We start from the raw sequence: 13,951 nt of genomic DNA, 5'->3' as shown, positions 1-13,951 counted from the left end.
GAATATTCATCTCCAAGCCTCCAGATGACTCCACCCTCCAGACAAAACTTTCCCATTCCCATCTTCCATGTTAAACAGGAAAAGCCACTCACCCTATCTTTACCATGAGATTCCCCCATTCAAATGGGGGAGCAAAGCTAAAATGAGGCTCAGACACATACATGCAGACACACACACACACACACACACACACACAGCATGCATGTGGTGAAAGTATAAAGAAAATTGAGGCCGACTATAAAGAAAGCTGAGTGCCGGAGAATGGATGCTTTTGAACTGTGGTGTTGGAGAAGACTCTTGAAAGTCCCCTGGTCTGCAAGGAGATCCAACCAGTCCATCCTAAAGGAAATCAGTCCTGAATATTCATTGGAAGGACTGATGCTGAAGCTGAAGCTCCAATACTTTGACCACCTGATGCTGGGAAAGACTGAAGGGAGGAGGAGAAGGGGACAACAGAGAATGAGATAGTTGGAGGGCATCACCAACTCAGTGGACACGAGTTTGAGTAAACTCCGGGAGTTGGTGATGGACTGGGAGGCCTGGCGTGCTGCAGTCCATGGGGTCGAAAAGAGCAACTGAACTGAACTGAGGGCCAAAGGAAATGCAGGGAAAGAGCTTCGGCTGAGGTGGGCAGGGGCAATCCGGAGGCTCTGGAGGGGCTTCAGTGGGACTGTAAGAGTCTTTCCTGGGGGCAGGTATCTGTTGCCTGTTTTATCACTCTCTTGAAGATGTTTCTGCAGATCCGCGTCTGATGGGATTTCACAAATAAACGTTTCAAGTCATACATAAAATCTCAAGCTCTTTTCTCCCCTCCAAACCCCCAAAGCATAAACAAAACCAACTCAAACCGCAGAGGCTGTAAAACACTAGCATCACTTAAGTGTCAGGGAGCCCTGGGTGCCAGACACGACCAACCACAATGCCATGACAGAGGTGCCAAGGTCAGCCGCTGGGGAGGACATGGTACCCCCGCCCCAGGCTTTGCAGCCCTCGAAGGGTCCAGCAAGAACCCCTGCTTCTCAACTGCTCCGAGGAGTCCGTGGTGCAGAGAAGAGAGATCTGTGGGCGATGGGGGCCTCAAGCCCCGACCACAACCGGCCCCCCTTCTCTGGGGCTGGGGTGGGTCCCAGGAAAGGAAGGACAGGGGCCAACACGGGCTGAAAGCGATGCGGTCTCCTCTTCCGCTCTTGCAGCCTCTTGGGGAGCCGTGCAGAGCCCCTGCCACGTCTGGTCACTTGTCACGTTTATCACGGTGGTTCCACAGCCCTCCCCCATGGCAGCCAGGTTCCCTCGCCTCCTCCCCACCCAGGAACAGAATTAAGTGCGGCGGATGCAGAGACGCAGGCACGGATTGTGGGGCACGGCATGTGTTTACTGGGACGCTCTGAGCTCACGCTAGATGCAGACGTGGGGCGAGTACAACCTGCACAGCGGAGTCCACGTCACAAAATGGGGCAGCGGGCGGCCGCCAGGATCTGCAGGGCGGGGTGGCTGCTGGCGGCAGCGCCAACTTCCCAAGGGCTGCGGCAAATGTCCAGAGATTCCAGCAGCGGCCTGTTCCGTGATCTCGGCTGCCTCAGTGGGGAAGGAACCAGATCCGGGTGCAACGAGATCACAGAAGTGAGTGACACAGTGTGAGAGTTTCGGGGGCCCTGCCAGGGCCGCCGGCCGCCACGTTCCACCGGCATCTCTTCTACAGAGACTGAGGGCACAGCAGCTGGAGGGGCTTTGGTCCCAGGACCCCTTCCCTGCCCTTCATTCACTCTGGCCCCGAGGAGGTGGGCCTCTCCACCCGGCTCTTTTGTCCGGGGGCTTCTGTGTCACCTTGCTGTGCTCAGGGGTCCCAGCACCCCAGCGGTGGCCTCGCTCAGCATCTACAAGACACCCTTCTGGGACGCACCCATGTGAGCTGGTCCAGGCACTCCCCTCCCCGGGCCAGGGGCTCTGCGTGGCTTAGTGCTGCGGAGAAATGTCAGTGCCCCCCCTGCGGAAGCTGCATTAACAGCAGACACAGGAACACGAGGGATTCCTGCTGCACCACCTAGGTCCCTGGCAGGGGCAAGTGACCAGTGATGCCCGGGGCAGGGCAAGGCAGGGTGAGAGGGGAGCAGCTGCCTCCAGAAACCGTCCCCCCGGACAGAACACCAAGCCCGTCCTCGGGTCCCAACTGCCAATGCGTCCAGAGTTGTTAAGTCTGCAGGAGAAACGCTGCGAGCAGGATTCTGGAGACTTCTGTGATGACCGACCAGGTGCGGGGCGAAGCGGGGCCTCAGCAGGAACTGGCACGGGGACCCGCGGGGGTGGCATCCTCAGGGCCGGTGTGCGGCACCCTGCTCGGGGTTCTGACCCGCGGCTGGACCAGGCACCGGTGGGCAACGCCTGGGAAGCAGCAGCCCCCCTGCAACCCCCCGTCCCAAGGCCGCAGCCCCTGACTTGAGGGCTCCAGGGACCACGGCTGGGCTCGAGCCAGCAAGAGGGCGGGTTCGGTGACAGCGACGACACAACGGCAGGGGCCCGAGTTAACGTCGCGGAGCCGTGGTCATTTAACAAGCCGGAAGGGGATGTATTTCCGAGCTGCGGCGTTACTCACTGTGAACCAAAATAACTCTTCTGCCTCTTTACACATCTGGGTTTCCAGAGCAGCCAGCCTCTCTTCTGGGGACAGACACCATCCACGGGGCAGAGGGCAAAGGCGGGGGCCTGTGGGGACAGCTGGGTCATCCCTCGAGAAGGTCCTTCTTCTGAGCAGCCTCAGGGAGGGGGTGCAGGGGTGGGGGGGTTGTGTGCGCAGGGCACTCCCCAATGCCTGAGGGACAGGGGAGGGTCTCTGCCCAGGGAGGAGGGGACTTACAGACTGGCCCACTGAGTCACAAGGCCCGGGTCTCGGCTTCGATCTTCTGTTCGCCGTGCAAGCTCTCCGGGTCCGGGAGCTGAGCCACGCTCTGGCGGATGGCAATCTCGGGGCCGCCGCCATAGAGGTTGTTCAGGTACACCCAGGTCTCCTCGGAGATCTGCCCATAGTCAGCTCCTGCAGGGTCCGAGGGGCTGCCACTCAGGCTGGGCTTGCCCTTGCTGGAGCCACCACCTTGGCAGTATGGGGGCTCTGAGAGGGGGGCTCTGGGAGCGCCAGGCCCCAAGGAGGTGGCAGGGGGGGCGGGGAGGACAATCATGGGCTCCTGTGCCAAGCTGTAAATGGGAATCTTGGGGTTCTCCAGGGGCAAGTCCATCCCCTGAGGACCCCCAGAGGGCACATCTGTGGCTGCAGCCCCTCGTTTCCTGCGGCGGGGGTCATGCAAAAAGGACAGGCAGGTGAGGTGGCAGAGCGGGGAGAGGGCGTGGGTAGGGAACAGAGGGACTGGGGCACCCACGCAGAGGCTAAGCACCTCGACTGCTCTGCTCAAGGCCCGGGCCTGGACTTGGATGGATGTAGCAGCCTGACCCAGGGGGCAAGGGGGCTCCTGGGAGGACCTGGAAGCCAGGAGGTGGCAAGAGGGGGCTCCCAGGAGCCAGGAGGGGAGCCTGGCCAGCTGGGAGGAGGCGGGGGCAGGGCTGAGCCTCACCCGGCTTTAGCTGGATGTGGCCGCTTCCTTTGACCTGTGCGATCCTGCTGTTGTCAATGGGCCCCGGGGGCTCTGGAACAGACACAGCTCGGGCTCAGGACCTCTGGGCCTCTGCAGCAGTGGGCAGAAACCCAGTCCCCAGCCACTGGCAGCCTCCAGCCCTCAGCAGATGAGAGCTGCTCTCCAGGTGTGAGATCATACCTGTGACCCTGGAGAGGTGGTCCTGGGCCCCAGAAGTCAGGGTCAAGGTCTTACGGGGTGAGGCACTCAGGGCTCCAAAGGCTCATCTACATGAGTCTAAAGGCTGGAGGCACTCATGGTGTCCCTGGACCCGGCAGAGGGGAATCCTGAGGACGCCAGCCCCAGTTTCAGACCCTAGCTTGGGGCAGAGGCGGTGGGGGGAGGTGGACGTCCAGTGTCAGCTGGACCCTGCCCTCATCTGAGAGTCTGGCCCGAGATGGGGCTGCGACTCTGGAGCCGGGTTCCTGATCAATCGAAGCCACTATGGGCGGGGAGGGGGGTGTGTGGATGGCAGTGAGACCCGCCTCCTTTCCCCACGTCCTGTCCAGCGCTTGTGCTCGAAAGGGTGAAATGAACATCCAGTGTTCAGAGGCTCTGGGCTCTGCTGGCCCCGCTGGGCTCCAAACCCTGGTGTGGGAGCCGAGTGTGGGACTCAAGGGGTGGGGAGAGAGCCGCGTGCAGGTGAGCGAGCCCAGGGTCTCAATGAACGGCCCTGCTGCCTCCACCTCTGTGAGTGGAGAATAACAGCGTCCAAGTCCTTAGAGTCTGAAGCCATCGAACAACTAACATCTATTTAGGGCCACGGAGTCCCCAGAGGAAAGGGCCTGGCAGGAGGAAGGGCAGTCACCCCGGTCACCACAGGGCAGAGGGGCAGGAACGGAACGGGCAGCACGAGATAGCTCCTGTCCTGCGGTAACCAGAAGGCCCAGCCGGGGCGGGGACCCGATCCCAGCTTGGGGCGGGGAGAACACCCGTGCTCTGTGCAGAGGGTGAGCGCTGGAAAGGGTGGCGCCAAAAACCTGCTGGGTGGGCTCAGATCCGGGCACCCCAGCCCACGCCTCCTGGGACACTCCCGGGAGGTGGGCAAGCCCCAAGTCCTTGCCAACACGGGGTGCGGCGGGCATGGGCCGGGTCCCCCTGACTCACCGTTGTCCTTGCCCTTGACAAAGGCCTCCCACTCTCGGAACCACTGCATGCTGATACAGTAGATGACGCTGGGCGACTCCTCGGCCTGGAACGCCTTGTTCAGCTGGGTGGGGTGGGGCGGAGGGGAGGGTCAGTGCGAACATCCAGCCCTCCTTGGGCCCCACCCTGGGCTCTCATGAAACACCAGACACCCAGAGAAAGTTTAGAACTGCCAGACGAGTTCAAAGAAAAGAACCCTCTCCCCCATGCTCCCACCACTCCGATGACTGCTGCTAACACTTGGGTGAATCTCTTGTTAATGACTTTGTAAAAACCCAGTTGAGATGGCACAGCAGATGCTGTTCCCCCTGCACTGAACTGAACCTGGTCCCCTGCTCACTCCTTAACTAGCCTGACATATTATTTTTTAACAGCAACGAAGCCGGGTGTCTAACGTCCAACCCTGGACTGCCAAATGATGGAGGCACCCTGGGTCCCGCCCCTGCGAGCAGCACCTGGGGTCTCAGTTCTCACACACCCCTGTGGCCCCCGCAGGAGTCTTTTTCTCCCAAACGGGATCATACTGGGTCCCATCTTGCAACTTGGTGTTTTCATTCAATGCACCCTTCCGTTGTCAGTTCACAGAGCCCAGCGGTCCCCGGGGGACACCTGCCCAGGTCTGGAGGTAATTTTTGCTGTCACTGGCATCAAGTGGGCAGAGGTCGGAATGTTGCTAAACATCCTACAGCTAGCCCAATAAAGAACTATCCAGCCCCAAAGGGCAGCACCTATCCCTTTACCAGCTGCGTGGAGTCCCCTGAGCAGAGGCACTTGAATTTACTAAACCTGACCCTTCCCTCCGGTGACCCCCTTCACCATCTGGCCTGGCCTCTGGCCCTCTGGTCTCCTACAGGACGAGGCTCCCACCTGAGCCTGCCTGCCCTGGGCTCCCCGCCCCTCGCACCTTGATGAAGGTGTCGATCTCTACCCGCCTGCGCTTGGCCAGAGCCTCGATCTCCACCTGGCAGATGGAGCACACGTACAGATGGTTCACGGCGGGGCCGCCCCCAAACCTGCACCCGGGTGGGCGGGAGAGAGAGACACACACAAGAGTCCTGAGGGGAGGGCTCCGCCGGGGGAGGCAGCAGAACCTGCCAGAAAGTGAGGTCTCCTAGTGCCGCCCTGGCCCAGCCCTTGGGCTCCCTGGGCTCCCTGCGCACGGCCTGTTGGCTCAGCTCACCTTCCCCACTTGACTGGCGGGGCTGCCCACGCACCTGAGGGCCCGGAGCATCCAGGAGAGCGCCTGCCCCAGGGCAGGGGCATCACAAATATGTGCTTCGTGGTCACAAGGACCGTTCAACACTCTGGCTTCCCGTCCTGGCCACTGGGCAGCGGCCGTGGTGGCCAAAGCTCACCTGACCTGACTCTGAGGACAACGCCGAAGGAAGGCTGCAGGTCCTTCTGCAGGCAGGTCGGGGGTGCGGGGGTGGTCTACACTGGGCCTGGGGTGCTCTCACAGGGTTCTAACCCATCCATCAGGGCACAGGCAACGCCTGACCTGCCAGTGGGTGGGGCCGAGCCAGTCCAAGGAGTTGGGGCAGCAGGGACTCCCCAGCCTCTTCCTCCCCATACTATGATATCACCCCAATGACATGGCACAGCCCGCCTGCTTGGGTGCAGAGTGACCTGAGTCTGGGCAGGGGCTCACCCCTCCATGAGAGATCCACAGGCTCTTGAGGGACTTGAACCTGGAGGGCCCCAGGCAGCAGGCGCTCATGGCCCCAAGCGAGGCACAGGGTGGGGAGAGACATCTACCAGCCAGCAGCCCCACAACGGACTGCGAGGGGACCGCATGCTCTCTCTGGCCAGGTTTCTGTCCCCTGTGACTGGGAGGGTCTGGCTGGATGCCCCAGGCAGACACGGCTGCAAGGGGGAGCCCCTCCCAAACTGCTTCTGTGCTGCTCCACTACCGGGGTGAGGGCGCGTGGGATCAAGGAGGCACCCCTCCCCAGCCCTCCTCTCCCTCCCCGCCTGGACAGAAGAGGACGCTGCAGGCGCAGTACCTGCTGTAGAGGTGCTCCCACACGTTCTGTGGCAGGATCACCACCAGGTCGTCAATGTAGTGGTATTTGTTGGGCGGGATCCCTGCGGAAGAAGGTACACAGGGGAGCTGGACCTGCCAGCCCTCCCCCGCCCCGCCCTCCACACAGGAAGGCGGCCTCACCTCCGTGGGAGCAGAGGAACGTGTGGTTGGTGATGGGCCCTGGCTCCGCGAAGGTGTTGAACTTGTTGAGCCATTCCCGGGACACATAGAACCGCAACAGGCTGGGCTCCCGCATGGCGGCCAGGGACACCACCTGCTGCCGCTCCCGCACAGCTTCCTCGCTGCTCTTCCTGGGGCGGGGTGGCACGGGGGCGGGTCAGGGGTGGGAGCCACGCCCCGTGCAGGAAGCCCCACGTCTCAGGCCCCTCAGCACCCCTCCACATCTCAGCACACTCCTCATCTCAGCACCCCTCCCTACCTCAGCACCCCTCATCTCAGCACCCTCATCTCAGCACCCCTCATCTCAGCACCCTCCTCATCTCAGCACCCCTCATCTCAGCACCCTCGCATTTTAGCACCCCTCCATATCTCAGCATCCTCCCATCTCAGCACCCTTCATCTCAGCACCCTCCTCATCTCAGCACCCCTCCCTACCTCAGCACCCCTCCCTACCTCAGCACCCCTCATCTCAGCACCCTCCTCATCTCAGCACCCCTCCCTACCTCAGCACCCCTCATCTCAGCACCCTCCTCATCTCAGCGCCCTCATCTCAGCACCCTCATCTCAGCACCCTCGCATTTTAGCACCCCTCCATATCTCAGCATCCTCCCATCTCAGCACCCTTCATCTCGGCACCCTCCACATCTCATAGGCCCCACCACCCCTGCCAGAATTCCAGCGTCATCACTTCCCACCAGGACCATTGCAGAAAACCCAACTCAACTACGTGGGTTTCCTGCTTTCCCGACAGCAGCCTGAGCAGCAGGCTCTTTCTAAAACCCCCAATCATCACTCTTCCCTGGCCTAAAGCCCTCGCAGGTGCCCCCCTGCACCCGGGTGAAGTCCTGTGGAGGTGGTGCGGGATGCTAGGCTCGCGGGTTGCTGGGCAGGGCCCCGGCGCGCTGGCAGAACCGCACCTGTAGAAGAGAACGTAGGCCTCCGCGTTCTGCACCACCGTCTCGTGGACCTCGGTGACGTACTGGTCGTCGAACTCATACCACTGCCCGTTGATCACGTTCTGGCAGTAGGCGATGTAGTGGCCACCTGCGGTGGGAGACACAGGCGGTGACGGAGCCCCCGGGGGACTGGGCGGGGGCGGGGCAGGGGCGGGCATGGACTCACTGCCTGCCGTGCCACGGTGGCAGATGACCGAGAGGAGGTCATAGGTGGTGATCTGGGACGTGCACTCCTTGGCAAGGAAGGGGCGCAGGTCAAGGCCCTCGAGGGGGAAGGACACGTGGCTGCTGATCTTGAAAGAGTACATGACCTCGTGCCTAAAGCGCTTCAGGTGAATGCACAGGATCTGGGGGAGGTGGGTAGAAGTGCCGATCACTCGTGGGCTGGCTAGGGCCCCGTGACCCCCGGCACCTGATGGGGGCCTCGAGTCAGGGCTCCGGGAACCGCCCCCCCAGCCTACTGCGTGACCCACTCAGGCCCTGCAGCCCAGGTAACTACAAGAAAGTGCCTACAGCCTCGCAGAGGCCCGGAGCCGATGGTCCAGCCCTTGACTCCATGTGAACACCTCAAAGAACCACGCCTGGGGGTGTGCTGCCCATCCCAGCTGGGCACCCCCGGCGTGTCTGAGCAGCCTCCCTTTGTTCAATACACATTTTCAAGGATGGAAAATCCTTATTGACTACTTGTAATTTGGTTGTATTTTAGATTAACAGCCTTTATTAGAGCCATTAAAAAAAAGAACCATGGATGGGAGTGGGCCCAGGCCAGCTTCCAGTCCCTAGAGAAGGTAGGTGTGACTGAGCTGCACCACCAGGACTGGCCGCTGGGATGGGCTGTTCTCAAACACTCGGCTGGTCTGGACAAGAAGCTGTCACTGGCCCATCACACTGACCCCCCAAAGAACTCTAACCACCAGCTCTGTGGGTGCCAACTTGTAGAAGGCTTCTCCACAAAGGCTCCCCCCAGACTGGCTGAGCCAAGCTCGGCACCTGTGCCTTAGGCCACGCGCACCTCTCGTCGCAGCCACAAGCCTCGGCCAGGCCTGTTTCTGCCTCAGGGTTTCCCCCACCAGTTCCTCCCCCGGTCTCGCTCCACCAGGCCAACACCTGCCTATGTCCGCAGGCCCCACTCAGATGCCACTTCCTCAGAAAGGCCTTGCCAGCAGCCCTGCCTCGGGCTCACCCCAGAGGGTGAGCTCGGTGCCCCCACACCTGCTCCTGCCCTCACAAGGCGTGCTGAGGGATGAAAGAACTGGGCTCTGCGTTACAAACTGAAAAACGAGCCTCCCTGGCGTCGGCCAGACCCTCCCGGGGTGGGGGGTACGGGGGGGTCTCTCAAGACTCGGCAGCAGAGTCTCCATGGGTCTCCTGAGTCTGGGAGGGGGTCAGCCACTGCCCTGCACAGCACTGTGCACACGGTGGACAAGGCCCAGCAGGCAGAGGGGCGGTAGCTGCCTACTCACCTCCGGCAACCGCAAGACCTTACAGTACTTCACCCCGTTGCGCAGCCTGGGAGGAGAGAGCGGGAGACGTGAGCATCCGGAGAGGGGCCGGGGTGGGCGAGTGCCCCTCCCACCCCAGGCACTCTGTGAGGCTGAGTTCCCTGGGGAAGACCAGGGGGAAGATGGAGACAGGAAGCCGAGGAGAAGCCTCCAGAATGCACACACTTACTTTTTACACCGTTCACAGCTGTACATGTTGTCACCTGGGCAGTAAAATAAAGAGACCAAGGTTAGAAAGGATGCGACATGGTGGAGAAGGGCACATGATGACTCAGAAGTAGAACCAGACCATGCTGCCTACACGAGATCTCTGTTATATCTTCATGGACACACAGAGGTTGAAAGTGAAGGGATGGAAAAAAATATTCTGTGCAGTGGTAACCAAGAGAGAGCAGGAGTGGCTGTACTTATCTCAGATAAAATACTTTCAGCAAAAATCAGTTACAAGAGACAAAGAGGGTCACTATACAGTGATAAAGGGGTGCATTCATCAGGAGGATGTAACAACTGCGGACAACACGGGAGCACTTGAATACTGAAGGCACAACTGAAGGGAGAGATATACAGCAATTCAGTAACAGTTGGAAACTTTGACAGACCATCCAGACAGAAAATTAATAAAGGAACAGCAGACCTGAATAACACTAAAGACCAAATGGACCTAACAGACATACACAGAACATTCCATCCACCAGCACCAGAACACCCGTTCTTCAGACGTGCACACAGACAGTCTCCAGAAGAGATCATATATTGGCTCACAAAGTAAAAAACCCCAACATATTTAAGAAGTCCAAAATCATGTCTAATATCTTTTCCAACCACAATGGTATGAAACTAAAAACCGGTAACAGGAGGAAACCTAAAAAATTCACAAATATGTGGAAATTAAACAACACATTCCTGAACAACTGATGGGTCAAAGAAGAAATCAAAAGGAAATCAAAAAGTATTCTGGGACAGAAATGAAGATACAACATGCTAGCACTTATGGGAGGCAACAAAAACAACTCTAAGAGGCAACTTTATAGCAACAAATACCTACAGTAAGCAAAAAAGAACGTTCCCAAACAATCTGTTTTACACCTTAAGGAATCAGAAAAAGAACAAACTAAACCCAAAGTTAGCAGGAGAAAGGAGATCATAAAGATTAAAGCATAAATAAATGAAACAAACTAGAAAGACAATAGGGAAAAAAGTCAATGAAACTTTTTTTTTTTCTCAAAAAGAAAAAATTAACAAATCTTTAGCCAGTTTAAGCAACAAAAAAGAGAGAGGACTCAAACAAAATTATAAATGAAAGAAGAGACATACAACCAACACTGTAGAAATATAAAGGATCATGAGAGACTTTATATTGATGAACTATACACCAACAAATTGGATAACCTAGAAGAAATGGATGAATTCCTAGAAATATAAAACCTACCCAGACTGAATTATGAGGAAATGGAAAATCTGAAAGGAAACACCGCACAGCTTCCCGCATGACCTGCCCGATGCACCTCTTCCATCTAGCTCTTTCTAAGTCATATCCTTTTATGTTAATAATAAACCAGTCATCTAGTAATAAAATGCTTCTCTGAGTTCTGCAAGCTGTTCTAGCTGCTCTAAATGAAGCCCAGGAGGGCGCTGCTGGGGCTCCCCACCTGCAGACACTTGGTCAGAAGCCCGGTGACAACTTGCACTTGTGATTGGGGTCTGAAGTTGGGAGGGGGAGTCTTCTAGGACTGAGTCTCTAACCCTGGGCACTGAGGCTGTCTCTAAGTAGAAAGTGTCAAAATCAAGTTAAATGGTAGGATACGACTCAGGAATACTGAGTTGTTCCCACACAATGACACAGATAAATGGAAAGATATCCTGTGATCATGGGGCAGAATGATAAATATTATGAAAATGTCCATACTACCCAAACCCATCTACAGATTCAATGCAATCCAATGACGTTGTTATAGATATAGAAAAAAATCCTAAAATTCACATAAAACTATAAAAGATCCCAAATAAACAAAAGAATCTTGAGAAAGAACAAAGCTGGAGGCATCATGTTTCCTGATATCAAACTCTACTGCAAAAGTCCAGTTATCAGAACAGTATGGTACTGGCCTAAAAACAGACACAGAGAATCATGAACAGAATTGAGAGGCCAGAGGTAAACCCATGCATATATGGTCAACTAACATTTGACAAGGGCGCCAAAAATACTCAACGGGGAAAAGATAATCTTTTCAATAAACAGTGTGGGAAAACTGGATATTCACATGCAAAAGAATGAAACTGTACCCCATATTACACCACTCACAAAAATAAACTCGAAATTAGTTAAAGACTTAAATGTAAGATCGGACACTGTAACACTTCTGGAAGAAAACATAAGGGAAAAGACTTCATGGACAATTGGTCTTGGCAGTGATGTTTTTGGCTATGACATCAAAAACACAAGCAAGAAAAGCAAAATTAAACAAGTGGGCCTACATCAAACTAAAAAGCTTCTGCATAGCAAAAAAAACAAGCAACAAAATGAGGACGTGACCTACAGGATGGGAGAAAATATTTTAGAAATCATATATCAGATTAGGGGTTAACATTCAAAATATATACAGAATTCATGCAAGTCAATAGCAAAACACAAAGAGTACCACTTACAAATGGGCAGAGGACCTAAATAGGCATTTTTCCAAAGAAGATATCAGATGGTCAACAGGTACATAAAAGATGCTCAACATGACTAATCATCATGGAATGCTAATGAAAACCACAATGTGATGTCACCCCACACCTGTTAGAATAATTATCAAAAAGAAAGCTTTTCAATTTTTGAAACTTATTTATTTTTGGCTACATCAAACGGCTTATGGGATATGAATTTCCCAACCAGGGACTGAACTCAGGTCCTCAGCAGTGAAAGCCTGGAGTCCTAACCACTGGACCACCAGGGAAATCCCAGAAAGGTTTTTTAAAAAGACAAGAGAATACAATTTTTGGCAAGGATGTAGAGAAAAGAGAACCCTTGTGCCCTATTAGTGGGAATGTAATCAGCACAGTTATTATGGAAGATGGCATAGTAGTTCCTCAAGAAAATAAAACTATTAATAGGCCAATCATTCAGTTCAGTTCAGTCACTCAGTCTTGTCCAGCTCTTTGCAGCACCATGGACTGCGGAATGCCAGGCTTCCCTGACCATCACCAACTTCTGGAGCTTATGCAAACTCATGTCCATCAAGTCAGTGATGCCATCCAATCATTTCATCCTGTCGTCCCCTTCTCCTCCCGCCTTCAATCTTTTCCAGCATCAGGGTCTTTCCAATGAGTCAGTTCTTCCCATCAGGTGGCCAAAGTACTGGAGTTTCAGCTTCAGCATCAGTCATTCCAATGAATATTCAGGACTGATTTCCTTCAGGATGGACTGGTTGGATCTCCTTGCTGTCCAAGGGACTCTCAAGAGTCTTCTCCAACACCATAGTTCAAAAGCATCAATTCTTTGGTGCTGAGCTTTCTTTATAGTCCAACTCTCACATCCATACATGACTACTGGAAAAACCATAGCTTTGACTAGACAGACCCTTGTTGACAAAGTAATGTCTGTGTTTTTTAATATGTTGTCTAGGTTGGTCATAGCTTTTCTTCCAAGGAGCAAGTGTCTTTTAATTGCATGGCTGCAGTCACCATCTGCAGTGATTTTGGAGCCCACGAAAAGAAAGTCTGTCACTGTTTCCATATCTATTTGTCATGAAGTGATGGGACTGGATGCCATGATCTTAGTTTTCTGAATGTTGAGCTTTAAGCTAACTTTTTCACTCTCCTCTTTCACTTTCATCAGTTCAGTTCAGTTGCTCAGTCGTGTCTGACTCTTTGCAACCCCATGAATCGCAGCATGCCAGGCCTCCCTGTCCATCACCAACTCCCGAAGTTCACTCAAACTCGTATCCATTGAGTTGGTGATGCCATCCAGCCATCTCATCCTCTGTCGTCCCCTTCTCCTCCTGCCCTCAATCTCTCCCAGCATCAGGGTCTTTTCCAATGAGTTAACTCTTCACATGAGGTGGCCAAAGTACTGGAGTTTCAGCTTTAGCATCAGTCCTTCCAAAGAACACCCAGGGCTGATCTCCTTTAGAATGGACTGGTTGGATCTCCTTGCAGTCCAAGGGACTCTCAAGAGTCTTCTCCAACACCACAATTCAAAAGCATCAATTCTTCGGTGCTCAGCTTTCTTCACAGTCCAACTTTCGCATCCATACATGACCACTGGAAAAACCATAGCCTTGACTAGACGGACCTTTGTTGGCAAAGTAATGTCTCTGCTTTGGAATATGCTATCTAGGTTGATCATAACTTTCCTTCCAAGGAGTAAGCGTCTTTTAATTTCATGGCTGCAATCACCATCTGCAGTGATTTTGGAGCCCCCCAAAAATAAAGTCTGACACTGTTTCCACTGTTTCCCCATCTATTTCCCATGAAGTGATGGGACCAGATGTCCCATCACTTAAGTTTTCTGAATGTTGAGCTTTAAGTCAACTTTTCCAC

The 13,951-nt window shown here is 54.9% G+C and overlaps 1 protein-coding gene across 3 annotated transcripts in view; it reads right to left on the bottom strand.

Annotated features, from left to right (window-relative positions):
* Positions 1-1,331: 1,331 nt before the first annotated feature.
* Positions 1,332-13,951, bottom strand: part of USP20 (ubiquitin specific peptidase 20) — a 45,688-nt gene continuing 33,068 nt past the window's right edge. For all 3 annotated transcript variants that reach the window (XM_055541384.1, XM_055541382.1, XM_055541383.1), the window contains 11 exons: positions 9,597-9,630; positions 9,389-9,434; positions 8,092-8,272; positions 7,887-8,013; positions 6,931-7,100; positions 6,770-6,851; positions 5,671-5,779; positions 4,728-4,830; positions 3,561-3,632; positions 2,852-3,028; positions 1,332-2,700 (listed from right to left, as the gene is read on the bottom strand). In XM_055541384.1, coding sequence (XP_055397359.1) covers positions 2,868-3,028; positions 3,561-3,632; positions 4,728-4,830; positions 5,671-5,779; positions 6,770-6,851; positions 6,931-7,100; positions 7,887-8,013; positions 8,092-8,272; positions 9,389-9,434; positions 9,597-9,630 — 1,085 coding nt within the window. In that variant the 3' untranslated portion in view covers positions 1,332-2,700; positions 2,852-2,867. The remainder of the gene's footprint in view (positions 2,701-2,851; positions 3,029-3,560; positions 3,633-4,727; positions 4,831-5,670; positions 5,780-6,769; positions 6,852-6,930; positions 7,101-7,886; positions 8,014-8,091; positions 8,273-9,388; positions 9,435-9,596; positions 9,631-13,951) is intronic.

This window comes from Bubalus kerabau, chromosome 11, assembly GCF_029407905.1.
Source record: "Bubalus kerabau isolate K-KA32 ecotype Philippines breed swamp buffalo chromosome 11, PCC_UOA_SB_1v2, whole genome shotgun sequence".
Taxonomy (NCBI): Eukaryota; Metazoa; Chordata; class Mammalia; order Artiodactyla; family Bovidae; genus Bubalus; species Bubalus kerabau.
The sequence above is the reverse complement of the archived record's forward strand: the minus strand, read 5'-3'. Positions and strand labels throughout refer to the sequence as shown.